The sequence below is a fragment of the Sciurus vulgaris genome (assembly GCF_902686455.1).
Source record: "Sciurus vulgaris genome assembly, chromosome: X".
In the NCBI taxonomy this organism is placed as follows: Eukaryota; Metazoa; Chordata; class Mammalia; order Rodentia; family Sciuridae; genus Sciurus; species Sciurus vulgaris.
This window is the reverse complement of record NC_136471.1, coordinates 29,150,054-29,164,956: the sequence shown is the minus strand read 5'-3', so window position 1 is coordinate 29,164,956 and position 14,903 is coordinate 29,150,054. Positions and strand designations below refer to the sequence as shown.

General features: G+C 38.1%; 1 protein-coding gene and 1 long non-coding RNA gene across 8 annotated transcripts in view; one reads left to right on the top strand and one right to left on the bottom strand.

Annotated features, from left to right (window-relative positions):
- The window catches only part of LOC306650958, a 162,996-nt gene that overhangs the window by 75,699 nt on the left and 72,394 nt on the right, over positions 1–14,903 (bottom strand). Inside the window, exon 2 of the long non-coding RNA XR_013761069.1 lies at positions 11,712–11,839. This is a non-coding gene — a long non-coding RNA (uncharacterized lncRNA). The remainder of the gene's footprint in view (positions 1–11,711; positions 11,840–14,903) is intronic.
- GRIA3 (glutamate ionotropic receptor AMPA type subunit 3) overlaps positions 1–14,903 on the top strand; it is a 271,799-nt gene that overhangs the window by 186,298 nt on the left and 70,598 nt on the right. For all 7 annotated transcript variants that reach the window (XR_013761060.1, XM_079123363.1, XM_079123362.1 and 4 more), the window contains 3 exons: positions 2,466–2,570; positions 3,476–3,583; positions 5,104–5,310. Coding sequence is in view for 6 of the 7 variants with exons in the window: in XM_079123363.1 (XP_078979489.1) it covers positions 2,466–2,570; positions 3,476–3,583; positions 5,104–5,310 (420 nt within the window). In the remaining variant the exon portion in view is untranslated. The remainder of the gene's footprint in view (positions 1–2,465; positions 2,571–3,475; positions 3,584–5,103; positions 5,311–14,903) is intronic.

Below are 14,903 nucleotides of genomic sequence, written 5' to 3'. Positions count from 1 at the left end.
TTTATCCTGAGAAAATGAGATTCTTTTTCTTTTTTTTTTTTTTATTGTAAACAAATGGGATACATGTTGTTTCTCTGTTTGTACATGGCATAAAGGCATACCATTTGTGTAATCATAATTTACATAGGGTAATGTTGTTTGATTCACTCCGTTATTTCTTCCCTTCCCCCCACCCCTCCCACCCCTCTTTACCCTCTATACAGTAGTTCCTTCCTCCATACTTGCCCCCCTCCCTAACCCTAAATCTAACCCTAACACTAACCCTTCCCTCCCCCCCATTATGTGTCATCCTCCACTTATTAGTGATATCATTCGTCCTTTGGCTTTTTGAGATTGGCTTATCTCACTTAGCATGATATTCTCCAATTTCATCCATTTGCCTGCAAATGCCATAATTTTATCATTCTTTATGGCTGAGTAATATTCCATTGTATATATATACCATAGTTTCTTTATCCACTCATCAATTGAAGGGCATCTAGGTTGGTTCCACAGTCTGGCTATGGTGAACTGAGCAGCTATGAACATTGATGTGGCTGTATCTCTGTAGTATGCAGATTTTAAGTCCTTTGGGTATAGGCCAAGGAGTGGGATAGCTGGGTCAAATGGAGGGTCCATTCCAAGTTTTCTAAGGAATCTCCACACTGCTTTCCATAGTGGCTGCACTAATTTGCAGCCCCACCAGCAGTGTATGAGTGTACCTTTCTCCCCACATCCTCGCGAACACCTGTTGTTGCTCGTATTCTTGATAATCGCCATTCTAATTGGGGTGAGATGGAATCTTAGGGTGGTTTTGATTTGCATTTCTCTTATTACTAGAGATGTTGAACATTTTTCCATATGTTTGTTGATTGCTTGTAGATCTTCTTCTGTGAGGTGTCTATTCATTTCCTTAGCCCATTTGTTGACTGGATTATTTGAATTCTTGGAGTAGAGTTTTTTGAGTTCTTTATAGATTTTGGAGATTAGTGCTCTATCTGAAGTATGATTGGCAAAGATATTCTCCCACTCTGTAGGCTCTTTCTTCGCATTGCTGATAGTTTCCTTTGCTGAGAGAAAGCTTTTTAGTTTGAATCTATCCCAGTGGTTGATTCTAGCTTTTATTTCTTCAGAGACCCTGCAGATTATAGAAGAAAAAGTAGGTCCAAATCTTCACCTTGTTGGTCTAGGACCAGACTTCCTTAACAGGACTCCCATAGCACAAGAGATTCTTTTTCTTTGAAGCAAAATTTTGACCATTACTCATGAGATGAGAAATGCAAATGGTTAACAGTAATGACTTATATCTACAGAGGGTCTTTCATACAGTGTCCCTGTACTGTAAAACAAGTAAGGAACTCTCCTCACTCAGTAGGGGTGTCCTCTTATTAGTTCAAAATACTGGGATCAGGCAAAGGAAGTATCGTAGCTTACATGAAATGTGCATTTGGATCCCAGGCAGGCGTTCAGACTTCTAGTACCTCTGACTTTCTAGTGCATCATATTCTTGACCCCCTAGACTCAACAATTTTCATCAGTCTTTGAATTATCTCTTCATGGCTTAGCCTCAATTACCTCTGATTACCTCTGTTTCGGGGCATAGGTTAAATAAGAGGGAAAGCTTGTTTCTTTTTTCTTTTTTTTTTTTTTTTTTTTTTTTTTTGCAGTGCTGGGGATTGAATCAAGGGCTTTGTGCTTGCAAGGCAAGCGCTCTACCAAATGAGCTATCTCCCCAGCCCATGAAAGCTTGTTTCAGACACCATAGTAGCTGGTAGCTGATATAACCCTCTCAAAAAACAACTAAATTAATTTTGATTAATAATAATTAATATAGCTAGCATGTATAGCAATACTCACTTTGTGCCAGACACTTTTCTAAGCATTACTATGTATAACTCATTTAAGTCTCCCAACAACTCTGAGGGATGGATATTACTTAGATTTCCCATTTTATAGATTGGGACACTGAGGTTTAAAAGAAAGCATTAAGAAATGTGCCCATCACCCAGTTAGTAAGTAGTGGTGCTAGGTGAATCCAAGGGCTTCTGAGTCCATGTTACTGAAACAAAACTATGTTCAGATATTAGGAATACTAAGGTAAGATACAGCCATCAGCCCCAAGGAACTCGTGATTTAGAAGAATGCATTAACCTAGTTCAGGGAGTAGCCTGAGGAGTATTATTAAGAGGAAGGGACTAATGGAAATGTCAAGTCTTTGAAAAAGTCGTGGTAGAGCTCTCACTTGCTGGGTTGTATAGGTAACTGTGTCTCACACCCTCTCCAAGCTTTGTAACTAAAAGCCATACTGGAAAATACTACAGAAGAATTGAAGACCTGTATAGATTTGATCTGGTGGACAGAGCACAATGACTCAAGATAGAAATTCTCTAAGCTTTCAAGATTTTTCAGTGGATCTCATCTGGGAGACCTAGAAGGCAATAAGGCAATGATATTTTAAATTTTTACTTTTTTTTCTTTTTTACCAGGTACAAGTACAAGGAATGACCGGAAACATCCAATTTGACACTTACGGACGTAGGACAAATTATACCATTGATGTGTATGAAATGAAAGTCACTGGCTCTCGAAAAGTAAGTAACCAAAACAGACATGCAGAGAAAAAACCTGTTGGAAGGTGACAATACTCAGATGCATGGAAATAGGTGTTAGGAAATAGACACAAAACAAATTCCCACACATCATTTTTGACCTTCTATTCTATGAGAAGAGATAAAATGCACATGTTGTTTTATATTCAGAATGATACCTTTATTCATTTTAAAGGGAGGATTTCTCTCTGAGACTGGTCCTACAAAAGAGGTAGACTCACAAGTTATTAACAGCTTCCTACAATAAAGGGACAGAATCACAAATTTCATACCATGTTTTTATTTAAACAGAAGCTTCCAAAGTATATATGGTTTCAGGAAAAAATAATAATAATAGAAAAATGGGTCTCCTCCTCTTTTGCCAATTCACCTAGCAAAAGGACTCTGGAAAAGTACTTTCTTTATAGCTGAACTTTACATGACCAATTTGCTTCTCTCTTACTAATAGTTGAATTAGGCAGGAAGTGGGAATTCAGTAGATATCTGATAAAACCTCAGAATATGAAATATCTAGCATCATGTCTACTGAATATTTACTAGTTCCCCATCCCTACCTTCCAGCTTTCCTATAATTTGAAACAAAGTATTTTTCTGCTACAGGAGTTAAAAGGAGGGGGTAAGGTCAATTATCCTACAATGGGACAAGTTATTTTATATAATATCAGAGTGAGGTGGAAGTACAAACTCCCAGGATAAAGTAACAGTACATCTGTGTGTCAGTGTTGGAGTCCTTATAAGAGTGGCAAGACAGAGGAAAACAGAACATCAATCTTTATAAAAGTCAAGCTACTAAAAAAAAAGTTTCATTGTATAATAGCACATGGACTTCATGCAGTACTTTTTGAGTGAAAAATAGGCATCCAGATCAAATGTCTACTGTGTTCTAGGCTGGCTACTGGAATGAATATGAAAGATTTGTGCCCTTCTCAGATCAGCAAATCAGCAATGACAGTGCATCATCAGAGAACCGGACCATAGTAGTGACTACCATTCTGGTAAGTGTGGACAAAGAATAGGTGGGCTTTCTGTACATCAAGACATCTGTTTCCTGAAAATTATGATTTAGCCAAAGGAAAAAAATGTAAAGTTCAAGTACTAAAAACTCCCAACACGGAAGATCAGGAACCCCTCACAGTATCTTGTCATGATGATGACCAGACTGTAATTTTTAAAAAGAAAGACTAGGAATTCAGAACAATTTCAGATATTATTCGACTCCTTTCCCCTGTAATGCCCCCATAGGACTGATACTTCATCTGGACTTGAAATCTAATTCTTCATTATGGGGGAGGCAGTATTGTGTGGAGGAGTTGATTGGGGTTCTAATATTAGAACTACTACTAACCTGTGTAATCATGTAAGTCACAACTTCTCTGAGCCTCAGTTTCTTGTAGTTTTTTTAATTTTATAAAATAGGTATAATAACAATTGCCAACTTATGTAATAAGACCATTTCAAAGCACAATTCACCACATAAAAGTTTTCCACAACATTCAAAACATTATTAAAATGTGAGACACTAGAAGAGAGATCACTAGAGTAGATGATTGAGGGGGAGGAAGAAGGGATGAGAAAAGGGAGGAACAGTGGAATGAAATTGGCCAAACTATGCTATGTACATATGTGAATATACCACAGTGAATTTCACATTTGTGTATATCTATAAAGCACTAATTTTAAAAACTCTAAATAAATAGAAGGAAGACCAGTAGAGGAAAGGGAATGAAGAGTGAGGACAGAAGGGGAAAAGGAAGTACTAGGTACTAAAGTGGAGCAAATTATATTCCATACTTGTATGATTACATCAAAGTGAGTCCCAAAATTATGTATAACTATAATACACTAATAAAAAATGTGAGATAGTATACTTGCTTAATTTTAAAAAGTTTTTCCTAAAGGCTGGCTCATTTTCATTGAGTGAAGCACAAACCTGGGTTAAAAACAAGTATGGTATTAGGTATGAAAATCAGATTCACTGAACATAAACTTGACTGAAGTTGACCTTTCATTTCAATATATATATCAAACATTCACCATGTCCTAGGTACTATACTAGGCCCTGTGGACAGAAAAATGAATAAGCCACAGATCCTGATCTTCCAAAGATCACAGTATTTTACTATGACATGCCCCATATGTCTATAGTTCCTACCTGGAAAATCCTGGGAAATCAAAGGCAGTTCACTTTCATGTAACTAAGGAAGATACCTCTGCTCAATTTGCCTAAATCAAAGATAGTACAGGTGAAAACTAGTCCTTCTTTCAAACTCTCAAAAAGAACTTATATCTTTCTCTACTGCCTTAAATCATTAGTTAAGGACTCCAAGGAATAGGTGACTCCATGAATAGTCAATTGAGGCTCTTCTGCTTATTAAGTGGAAAAAAAAAAGTAAAAAAAGCCCTTTCACACACCAAACCTCAAAAGCCGCAGAAGGAAAAAAAATAATTACTACATTTACCATATCTTAGAAAAATGTATAGGGGTAATCATTTGATCTTCTTTTTGGGCCCAAAGGAATCACCATATGTAATGTATAAGAAAAATCATGAGCAACTGGAAGGAAATGAACGATATGAAGGCTATTGTGTAGATTTAGCCTATGAAATAGCCAAACATGTAAGGATCAAATACAAATTGTCCATCGTTGGTGACGGAAAATATGGCGCAAGGGATCCAGAAACTAAAATATGGAACGGCATGGTTGGAGAACTTGTCTATGGGGTAAGTATATTTCAACTCTGTTTGCATTAAACTTTATACTTTCTAATCAACAAAGAAGATAGATTTAATTTCCAATTTGCAAAATTTATGCAACTGTTTAGCTTTCATACAATCTGTAAGAAAAATGTTTTCTTCTACAGTTGAAGTCTGGCTGTGAATGTAGCTCTGTGGTAAGAGTACTTGCCTAGCATGTATGAGACCCTGGGTCTAATCCCCAGGACCACAAAAAACACAGTTGAAGTCTGTAAAGGTGGTTCATCAAGAGTGTCCTTTGGGTAACAAGATTATTCTTCTAAAAGGAAAGTAGAGTTGGGGAATTTTATTTGGCAACATTAAGCACAGCCTGCCCTCTATTAAAAGTCCATTCCTTCTGTGTTCCCTGTGTTAGGCAACAGAATCACCCACCCACATAGTTGCCTAAGCAACTTTGCTTAAGCAACTGCACCAGCTTTCCTCATCATTCCCTTCATATCTGGTCAGTAACTATATATGAATTCTGTTTTCTTTTTCTTTTTTATACTGGGGATTGAACCAGGGCACCATCCCTAACCCTTTTATTTTTATTTTGAGACAGGGTCTCACTAAGTTTAGCTCAGGCCCTTGCTAAGTTGCTGAGGTGGGCTTTGAACTTGAAATCTTCCTGCCTCAGACTCACAAGTAGCTGGGATTATAGGCATGGACCATTGCACCCAGATGAATTCTGCTCTTAAATCTCTCAAATCTAAATACACTCTTCAACCCCATCAGCATCACGTTAGCTAAGATTTTTACTGCTTGCCAGTCATTTAGCGGTTATCCTTGCTTCTGTTTTTATAAATCAGATCTCTACATTATTGTAATTTCCCACTTTAAAAATCAGGATAAAATTCAAATTCTTTAGCATGCAAATAAGGCACTTCATATTCTAGCACCCACCCACCTACCTCTCTAGCTTCATCTTGTACACTTTCCCCTTCACATGTTCCAGCTGTAGCAAAGCATGTGCTATTCTCTGCATGCACTTGAGCTCTCACTTGGGGTACATCTGGAAATACTTTTGCCCCACCTCAATCAGCTTCCACCACCTCCTCATCCTCCAGAACTCAGAGATAATACCTTTTTCAGGAAGTCTTCCCTAATCTGACCTATCCACCTGCAGTTTGGGTTAGGTGACCCTAATTTTTGTTTCCTTATAGTATTTTTTAAATTTTTTACAGATGTTGATAGACCTTTATTTTATTCATTTATTTTTTAATATGTGGTGCTGAGAATCAAACCCAGTGCCTCACTTGTGCTAGGCAAGCACTCTGCCACTGAGTCACAACCCCCTTATAGTACTTTTTGTACTCATACAGTACTTCTGAACTTGTACTGAAATGATCAACTTACAAGTTCACCTGTCCTATTATACTATGAACTTCTTAAGGATCTCAGATATATCTCATTCATTTCACTATCCCAGAGCCTAGAACATAGAATTTAAATAAATACTTGAATGAATGAACAGAATGCCTCTACCAAGTGCAAAAGAATACTAATAATTAAAGCTTTTTAGAGGAGTACAGTGGTATTTTCAGAGCTCTTCAGTAACAGTTTTTTTATTTTATTTTTAATTCATTTTTATTGTAAACAAATGGGATACATCTTATTTCTCTGTTTGTACATGAAGTAGAGGCATACCATTTGTGTAATCATACATTTACCTAGGGTAATAGCTTTTGATTCATTCATTATTTTTTTTCTTCCCCCCACCCCTCCCACTCCTCTTTTCCCTCTATACAGTCCTTCCTTCCTCCATTCTTGTCTCCCTAGTGACTTAGTTTTAAATGGTTTTGGCCTCTGATTGGAATCTTTGGCAGCCCAATGAGGCATATGGAGATAAGAAGAACTGGGTGCAAGAACTACATGCATTAGGTAAACAAGTCACTAGGGAACTAATCCAAGTGCAGGCAGAGGCAATGATTGATCCCTGTATAGACAACATGTAAGGAGAAGACAAAGGAATATAGTCCTAACTGATAATGCTAAGTGCTTATGCTTAGCTGGCAATGCTAAGTCCTTTACTATTGGAAAAGAACTTTAGTACTTGAGATGGGAACCAACAAGAATAGGGTATAGCTCTCCAATCATAAAAGAGTACTGGGGTCACTAAGTTTTTGGAACAGCCCTTTGGGAAGAAGTACAAAGGCAGAAGCTCATTTCTAAAAATAAGGGCACAGAAAGGGATCTAAGATTTAAAATGAGACTGGGCCCCAGGTATCAAAACTGGAGCACCATCCTCCAGCCATACAAGCAGCAAGGCAACTTGATCCTCAGTCTCCATCTATGGGGCTGGAGCCAATCATGTCTTGTCTTAGGTCAAGATTGGTCCTGAAAACTGGGACAAGACTGAGTTATAGATGAAATCCAAGTGATTTCTGCAGTGAAAATGAGAAGATTTTCTAATTCTAGAGAGAGCTGAACAAGGGGCAAATCACCTGACATGATTTCTGGGGACCCTGAGAAGCTCTGAGCCATCTTGATACAGCTCTAACCTCTCCCTTCACAATCTAGTAATAAGATCTTCTCTTTCTTATCCCTCTTCTTCCCAGCACTCAGGGTCCAATAGGTCTTTTCTTGTTTGCAATTCACCCCTGCACTTAGTGCATTATCTGCTAACATAATAAAGAATCACTTTTTGCTTTAATGAATCAATAGCTGGCAAACAGTAATGCCTAGCAAATATTCATTAAATTGAGTTCATGGTGGGAAATAATCATATGATATTATTATTATCATCATCTAGCACTTATTGCATATTTATTGGTTACCAGATACTATGGCAAGAACTTTTTTATTTATTTTTATTTTTACAGACTGCATTTTGATTCATCGTATACAAATGTATATAAATGGGGTACAACTTTTCATTTCTATGGTTGTACACAATGTAGATTCACACCATACATGTAACATACATGTAAATACAGTAATGATGTTTATCTCATTCCACTATCTTTCCTTTCATCACCCCCTCCCCTTCCCCCATTTCCCTCTACACAATCTATGGTAAGAACTTTACAGGCACTATGTAAGTTAATCCTCATAATACACCTCTGAGGAAGGTGCCTTTATTAACCTCCTTCTACATGTGAGAGAATTGAGGCTGAGAGTGAAGTCACATGCACAAAACCAAACAACCCAAGTGGGTGCAGGGTTGCATGCCTGTAATCACAGTTGCTGGGGAGACCTAGGCAGGAGGATTGTGAGTTCAAAGCCAGCCTCAACAAAAGTAAGGTGCTAAGTAACTCAGTGAGACCCTGTCTCTAAATAAAGTACAAAATAGGGCTGGGGATGTGGCTCAGTGGTCAAGTGACCCTGAGTTTAATCCCTGGTACCAAAAAAAAAAAAAAAAAAAAAAAAACAACCTGTTTTAGTTGTTCAGGCTGCTGTAACAAAATAGCTTAGAGAAATGCCTTAAAACATCAGAAACTTATTTCTTACAGTTCTAGAGGCTGGGAAGCTTAAGATCAAGGCCGATTTCTTATCTGGTAAGAATCTACTTTCTGGCTCATAGATGGCACCTTCTTGCTCTATTACATGGTGAAAAGAGTGAAAGGTCTCTTAAGCCTCTTTTACAGGGGTAATGATCTCATTCATGAGGTCTCTGCCCCATGACCTAATCATTTCATAGCTTCCATTTTCTAATAATATCTCCTTAGGGGTTAGAATTTCAACATGTGAATAGAGGAGACACAAATATTCTGACCAGAGCAGTGACATAAAGATTTGAACCCTGAAATTTGGCTATGAAGGCCATGTGCTTTAACCATTACATGATACCACAATAGTGAAAGTGTTGTTTTGGGCCCATCCCATCCTTAAAGACACTTGAAATTTATTAGAACGGTATTTGATATGTTAGCCATTCTGGAGAGACTTTTTTGGCCATAGCACAAGGTAAGAAATTTAGGGTATCAGTTTCCACTGGCCCTAGGGTATCTGAGTTCCATGAGTTCTACCAGCTCATCAAAACTAAATGGCCAGGGCTCACTGGTATCTCAAAAGAAACCTGTCATGCTCTGTAAATAGATCAGAGCCCTTCTAGCATTGAGCAAGACATTATACACAACGATATAGAGCAAAGCAGATTTTCTGACATTGTCTAGACAAAGACCAGCTTTCTCACTGTGTTTTGATTTCTCCTCAGGCATGTCCTCTGTGCCGCACTCATTTAATCTCTACATATTTCTTCCTTTTTCAAATTCATCTATTTGTCAGTGAGGGTTCTTGAGAACTCCAGAGTCTCTTATTTGTTTAGTCATTCACATGTCACCTCTTCAGTTTTGATAAGGTAAAAATTCTGGAGAAAACTTCCCATTTTTTCCTTCCAGGTCTTTCTAATAAAGACAGAAATGTCCTCCTCTTTCCTCTGCCATAGAACAAGTCTCTGATGCTTTCTGGGCTAATAACACAAGGTGAATTCAGAGAAGTAACAGCAAATCAACCCATTGGAGTCAACTGCCAAATTCTACTTTCCTTTAAAACCTGTGGCTATGAAAAATAGATATTCATATCATGCTTGGAGTAAGAGCTTTCTGTTAGGGAGGATGATCTCATGAGCTAAATGTGTCTTCATATTCACATAGAAGTTTTAATCTTTTGGCATTGGGAAATTTTCAACTTCTCTATCAATGATAGAAAGGGAGAAACATGAAAACGCAGGCTTTCCTTTCTGGCAGGCCTGACCTCTTGTGGTTTGCAAGTTACTTAAGAAGAAGAACAGAAAGCCCCTAATGATTTCACCAAGTGCTTAATGAGCAAAAGGATGGAGAATAGGGAACTATTTCTTGCAGTGAACATAAAAACTACACACATAGTCATTGCTTTATCCTTAGGGTATTTCCTCTTACGCTTTTAGTATGTAAAACAGATCAGAGCAGGAAAAATGAAGAAAGCTTTGCAAAAGAGATTTTAGTATCTGCCTTAAAGTCTCAAGAAAGAGTGAAAATGAATTGAATTTGTTAAAGAATAAAGAAGTCAATCAGTCTCTTCTCAGATGATTCCTAAATGGGCTGTTTTTTCTCTAAAGCAATTCAAATCAAAGTCAATGTTGGGGCACCTTGTATCTCTAAGAAGGCTATTTTTGAAATGAACGTCAGTAGGACACAATGTACCCCATTATGTAAACCCTTCAGAACACTATGGACTTGAAACTGTCCACCTGCTTTTAGCAGTTTTGATTTTGAGCTGGATGTCTGTAACACTGCCACATGGTAATTGTCCCAGCTCAAATGGCTTACAGACCACAAGTTTTTATGGCTCCCAAATAGCAAGTGTTTTAAGAGGGCAGTTAAAAACAGCACTTTGTTGCTAGCAGGGCTCTTAAACATCCTTTAGCCTAACTTTTCAATCATTTTACACATGACTATGGGGAAAAGTCAGGAATAGACATTAGGCTTGCATATTGGGTAAACCGGGAAACTAAAGTCTGAAGGAGGACAGGGAGGATTTTGACAAGGTCACAAAATAACATGGCCTGGAAATTCAGGTTTTATGACTCCTGGTCTAGTGTTCTGTCCACTGGGTCACACTGACTCCATTCACTAAACTTGTCAGTTTATGGGAAGACTGATGTGGTATCAGTCAGATCCAGTATCTCTGCCTGGGTTTGGGGGGCTTATAATCTGGGTGGGATTAAGAAACTTTCTATTCAAGATGACCATCCTACATATCTGTGGTCTCTATGATAAATACAAATCTCTGTTTATCACTTGAAATAGACAGTTGGGGGTTTCTATTCTTAGAGGGGAGATTTGACATAACCAAAAAGAGAGGCAGTAAAGTGCTAGAAAGAAATTGAGGCCCTGTCTAATTAAGAAGAAGGCGCCTCCCAGTGAGCAGTGTTCCCTGTGTTCTTAGCACCTAGAACTAAGTAAGAATAAAGTGGAGAGATGTTGCTTTTGGAAAGACTAGACTGCCCTGATTGGTTCATCTGACTTACAAGATAGCAGTGAGCTTAAGGATGGAGAGAGGGTTGAGAGAATGGTTGATTTCAGGTCACATTCCCTGGGTGTCCCCAGACTCCTTCACACTCCCAGAACAAATGGCAATTCTACAGATACTATTTGTACTGACATTTCTCTGCCTACAAGAAATTATCTCTTAGGTTGTCACCATCCTAAGATACATTCTTTTGCCATTAAAAAAGGCAGAAAGTCGATCTGTCATTCCAGCTAAAAGGCAGAGAAGCAAGGGTCCAGTAAGATACCATATATTCTCTTCTATTCTTCAGGTGATGACACTGGACTTTGGCAGAAGAGCTGATGATTTGATAAAAGTGCCCCTCCCCTTCAAATGATGCATATTAACTTGGAAAGGAATATTAATGACATGTGGAAGCCTGCCATTAAGAGCAGAGAGTATAGGGAAATATTTCCTACCAAATTTTGTCTTGCAGGGCTTTCATCCAGCTCAAGGGAACCTTCTTTATCTTCACTTTGTCTTTAACTCTCTCAGCTTCCCAAGGACAAGGAGTCCTTATCAATAGATCCAGACTGGGATATCTGTTCTGGATAAAAAAATGAGGAGATCCTGTCATGACACTGTTTGTCATTAAACAGATTTAAATAGGCCTCATCCCTTTCTCCAGATCTCAACAATCACAGACAATAAATATCCCATAGAGTACAATGAAGCAGTTTAAGTCCTGCGTCCCAACACACAATTATATTCCTATTGTCTAGCTTGATTCTGCCCCACCCCTTTTTCTAACACATTTAAACTTTCCAAAGGAAATGTCTGCCAAAGTCACTCAAGTTTTATGGTTGATACAAGGATAAGGGGTTAGGTCAGGCCTGCTTTTGCTCTTGAATAACATATAATACTTTGTGTATTATATATCAATACATTGTCTACACCCTCTCTATGCCTTCTCCCTTGCATTCAGAAAGCTCTTTAAAATGGTGACTGACAAGCTGCTACTCATGCATAGTCTCCAGACAGGTTACAAATTTTATATCAGATAGTCAAATGAAAATACTTTAAGACATAACAACCCTTCCAACTCAAAGAATTTTTAAATTACTTTTAAACTAAGTGTCATCTCTGCCTAAAATCCGTCAGATTCTTAAGTGTATCATCCCTATACATGAGTTTGCTGATTTTTAAGTTTTGTGAAATTTACAACTTTGACAACCCACCTATGAACAGGATTATAAACCCCCTCAAGCTAAATCCTTTCCAATAATGCAGTTGCTCTAGGTTTGCCACTGGTAAGTGGAAAAATCAAACCTAATTTAGTGTGTTTACTGAGCCCACACAGCCACTCTTAAGCCACTTGATTAAAATCCATTAAGTAGTCAAGATGCAAGCAAAAACACCAGCAAACTCTTACCCTGGGCTCTTACCGTTTGCTGGTTTTTGTCTGTTAACTGGAGTACCCTTATGCCACCTACTTTACCCACCTAGGTTTCTGAAAATGACTCACCTACTGCTGCTACCAGCACAAGCAGGGGCTTGAGAACAAAAGGCCACTGGAATGGTTCAGGACACCACAAATGAGACACTTCACACCTCAGTAGCTCCCTTCCCTTCTATTGGTTAAGATTTCTACATGCTTGTCAATATGCTTTTGTCTTTTTCCATCTACAGGTCTTTTTTGAGGGTCTTTAAAGATCTGTATGGGAAATTCTCATTTTGGAGCCAGGTCCACATCAATGAGGTTGAACTGAGTACAAATTTAATGTTATTCTTCATTGAGGGAACACCCACCAAAAAAACAGACAAGCTCCACCTTCCTTGAAAAAAGTTCCTTAGAAAGAATTCAAAAAAATAGAAAAGCCAGACTGAGGAAAAAAGGCGAGTGCCTGAGGGGAGCAGATTATTCCAGTTGTCTTATGTGATTTCAAAAGTACTGCAGACTAGGAATGGCCTCCTTTGGGAATCTGCTCTTTGCTGAGTGTTTCTGGAAACCAGACAACAAAAAGTTATACTTTGTCTGTCTGACCACCTCTTTGTAGTATTTAGCAGTGCTTGCCTGGTGGTGGGAGCTTCAGTTACTCAGTTTTTTTCTTTTAAATGGGATCAAGATTCTCAAACTCCTTTTCATTCCTGCTTTAAAAAAAAAGCTCAATTCCTTTAAATTCAAAGTGATTTTGTCACACAAATACCCTCTTAATTCTTCCTTCCAAAAAAATGCAGATTCTCCTAGAACTCTCTTAGACTTACAAGATTTTTTTAAAAACTAGTTAAATTAAGTAATTAAATTCAAATGAGATCAAATAGGAAATGATACTAGAGGGTATTTGCATGTTCTGAGCAGGAGGTACAGACAAGTTGGCAAGAAGAGGAGGTGGCTTTATCTATGAATTCTCTTGGCATGACAAGACTCTTTCTAGCTGATTCAGACTCTCCCTGCCAAAAATCCCTGCTAGCTTTCTGGCCAATTCTATTCTCCTCAGCAGCCTTTGTTCCTATGACCAGGTGTAGCCCCAGACAAAATGGATAAAATAGGTAAAATTTGTCTTTGGCTTCCATCCATGCAGCAATGTGGAACTGTCACTAAAGGAGGTCCAAGGAGTTTCCAGAGAGTGGGACCTCAACTCAGGATAAGTGGGGTTCTTTACAAATGTCACAGAAATGAATTTAAGGGGACATCAGTTAAAGGCACAGACCGATTTATTTAGGAAAGCAGAGCCGCATTTAAGGGAGAAGGCAGGTTATCTAGAGAATGAGAAGTAAACCCTTGATGTGTGGTGTTAATATTTATAGAGGGACAGTAGCTAGGAACTGGACCAGAGGTGGAGTCAGTGTAGAATTAACATAATTTCATACCAGTTTTCCTAGTGCTTATGCATTGCCCTCCCATCATACTACTTTCTGCAGTCAAGGACTTAGACTGGGAGGCTCAAGAATTGCTTGTTTTGCATTCCAAAAGTTCATGGGCATTGCTGGCATTCCAAAGGTCCATGGGTACTTCTTTTAAAACTTAGTATATCTTTCTTTACTGTCAAATTCCTGTCTTAGAATTGAAGATTGAGGAGTCAACTGCAGTGAGAGTTGAAGCCATAGATGATAATACTGAGGGTTGGAGGGGTTGGTTAATGACATAGCCTTAAAGGATCTTTCTTATTTAAAAAACCTTCATTGATATTCTCCTAAACCAGGCACTATAAACAGACTCTGGGAGTACAAAGTACACCTGGATTGAGAGAACAGAACTAGGAAGAAAAGCCAGGGAAGCAAGATTCATGAAGTTAGGGAAACCTGTAGTTTTTAGTATCAGAGTGGAAAGGAAAGAGGGCATATAGTGAAAAAGGTCAAAGATGTTATAGGAGCAGTTGATGTCTAAGGGAAGGTCTTTTAATTTGGTAACCAAGTACATAGCTCAAGAAATAATTTCAGTAAATTGGAGGAGTGAGAAGTTAGATCTCATGGGTATGAAAAGAAAATGATGTTGAAATTCAAAGGCAGTAAATGTGTATTTATACAAGAACATTGGTAGTGATAGGAAGAGATGTAATGTAGTTATGAGGGTAGCAGGATCAAAATATAGGAGGAGTTTATTTTGTTTCTTAGTAAACAGAAATACCTGAGTATATGACTTTGAGTGAGATAAATCAATGGTTTTAAAA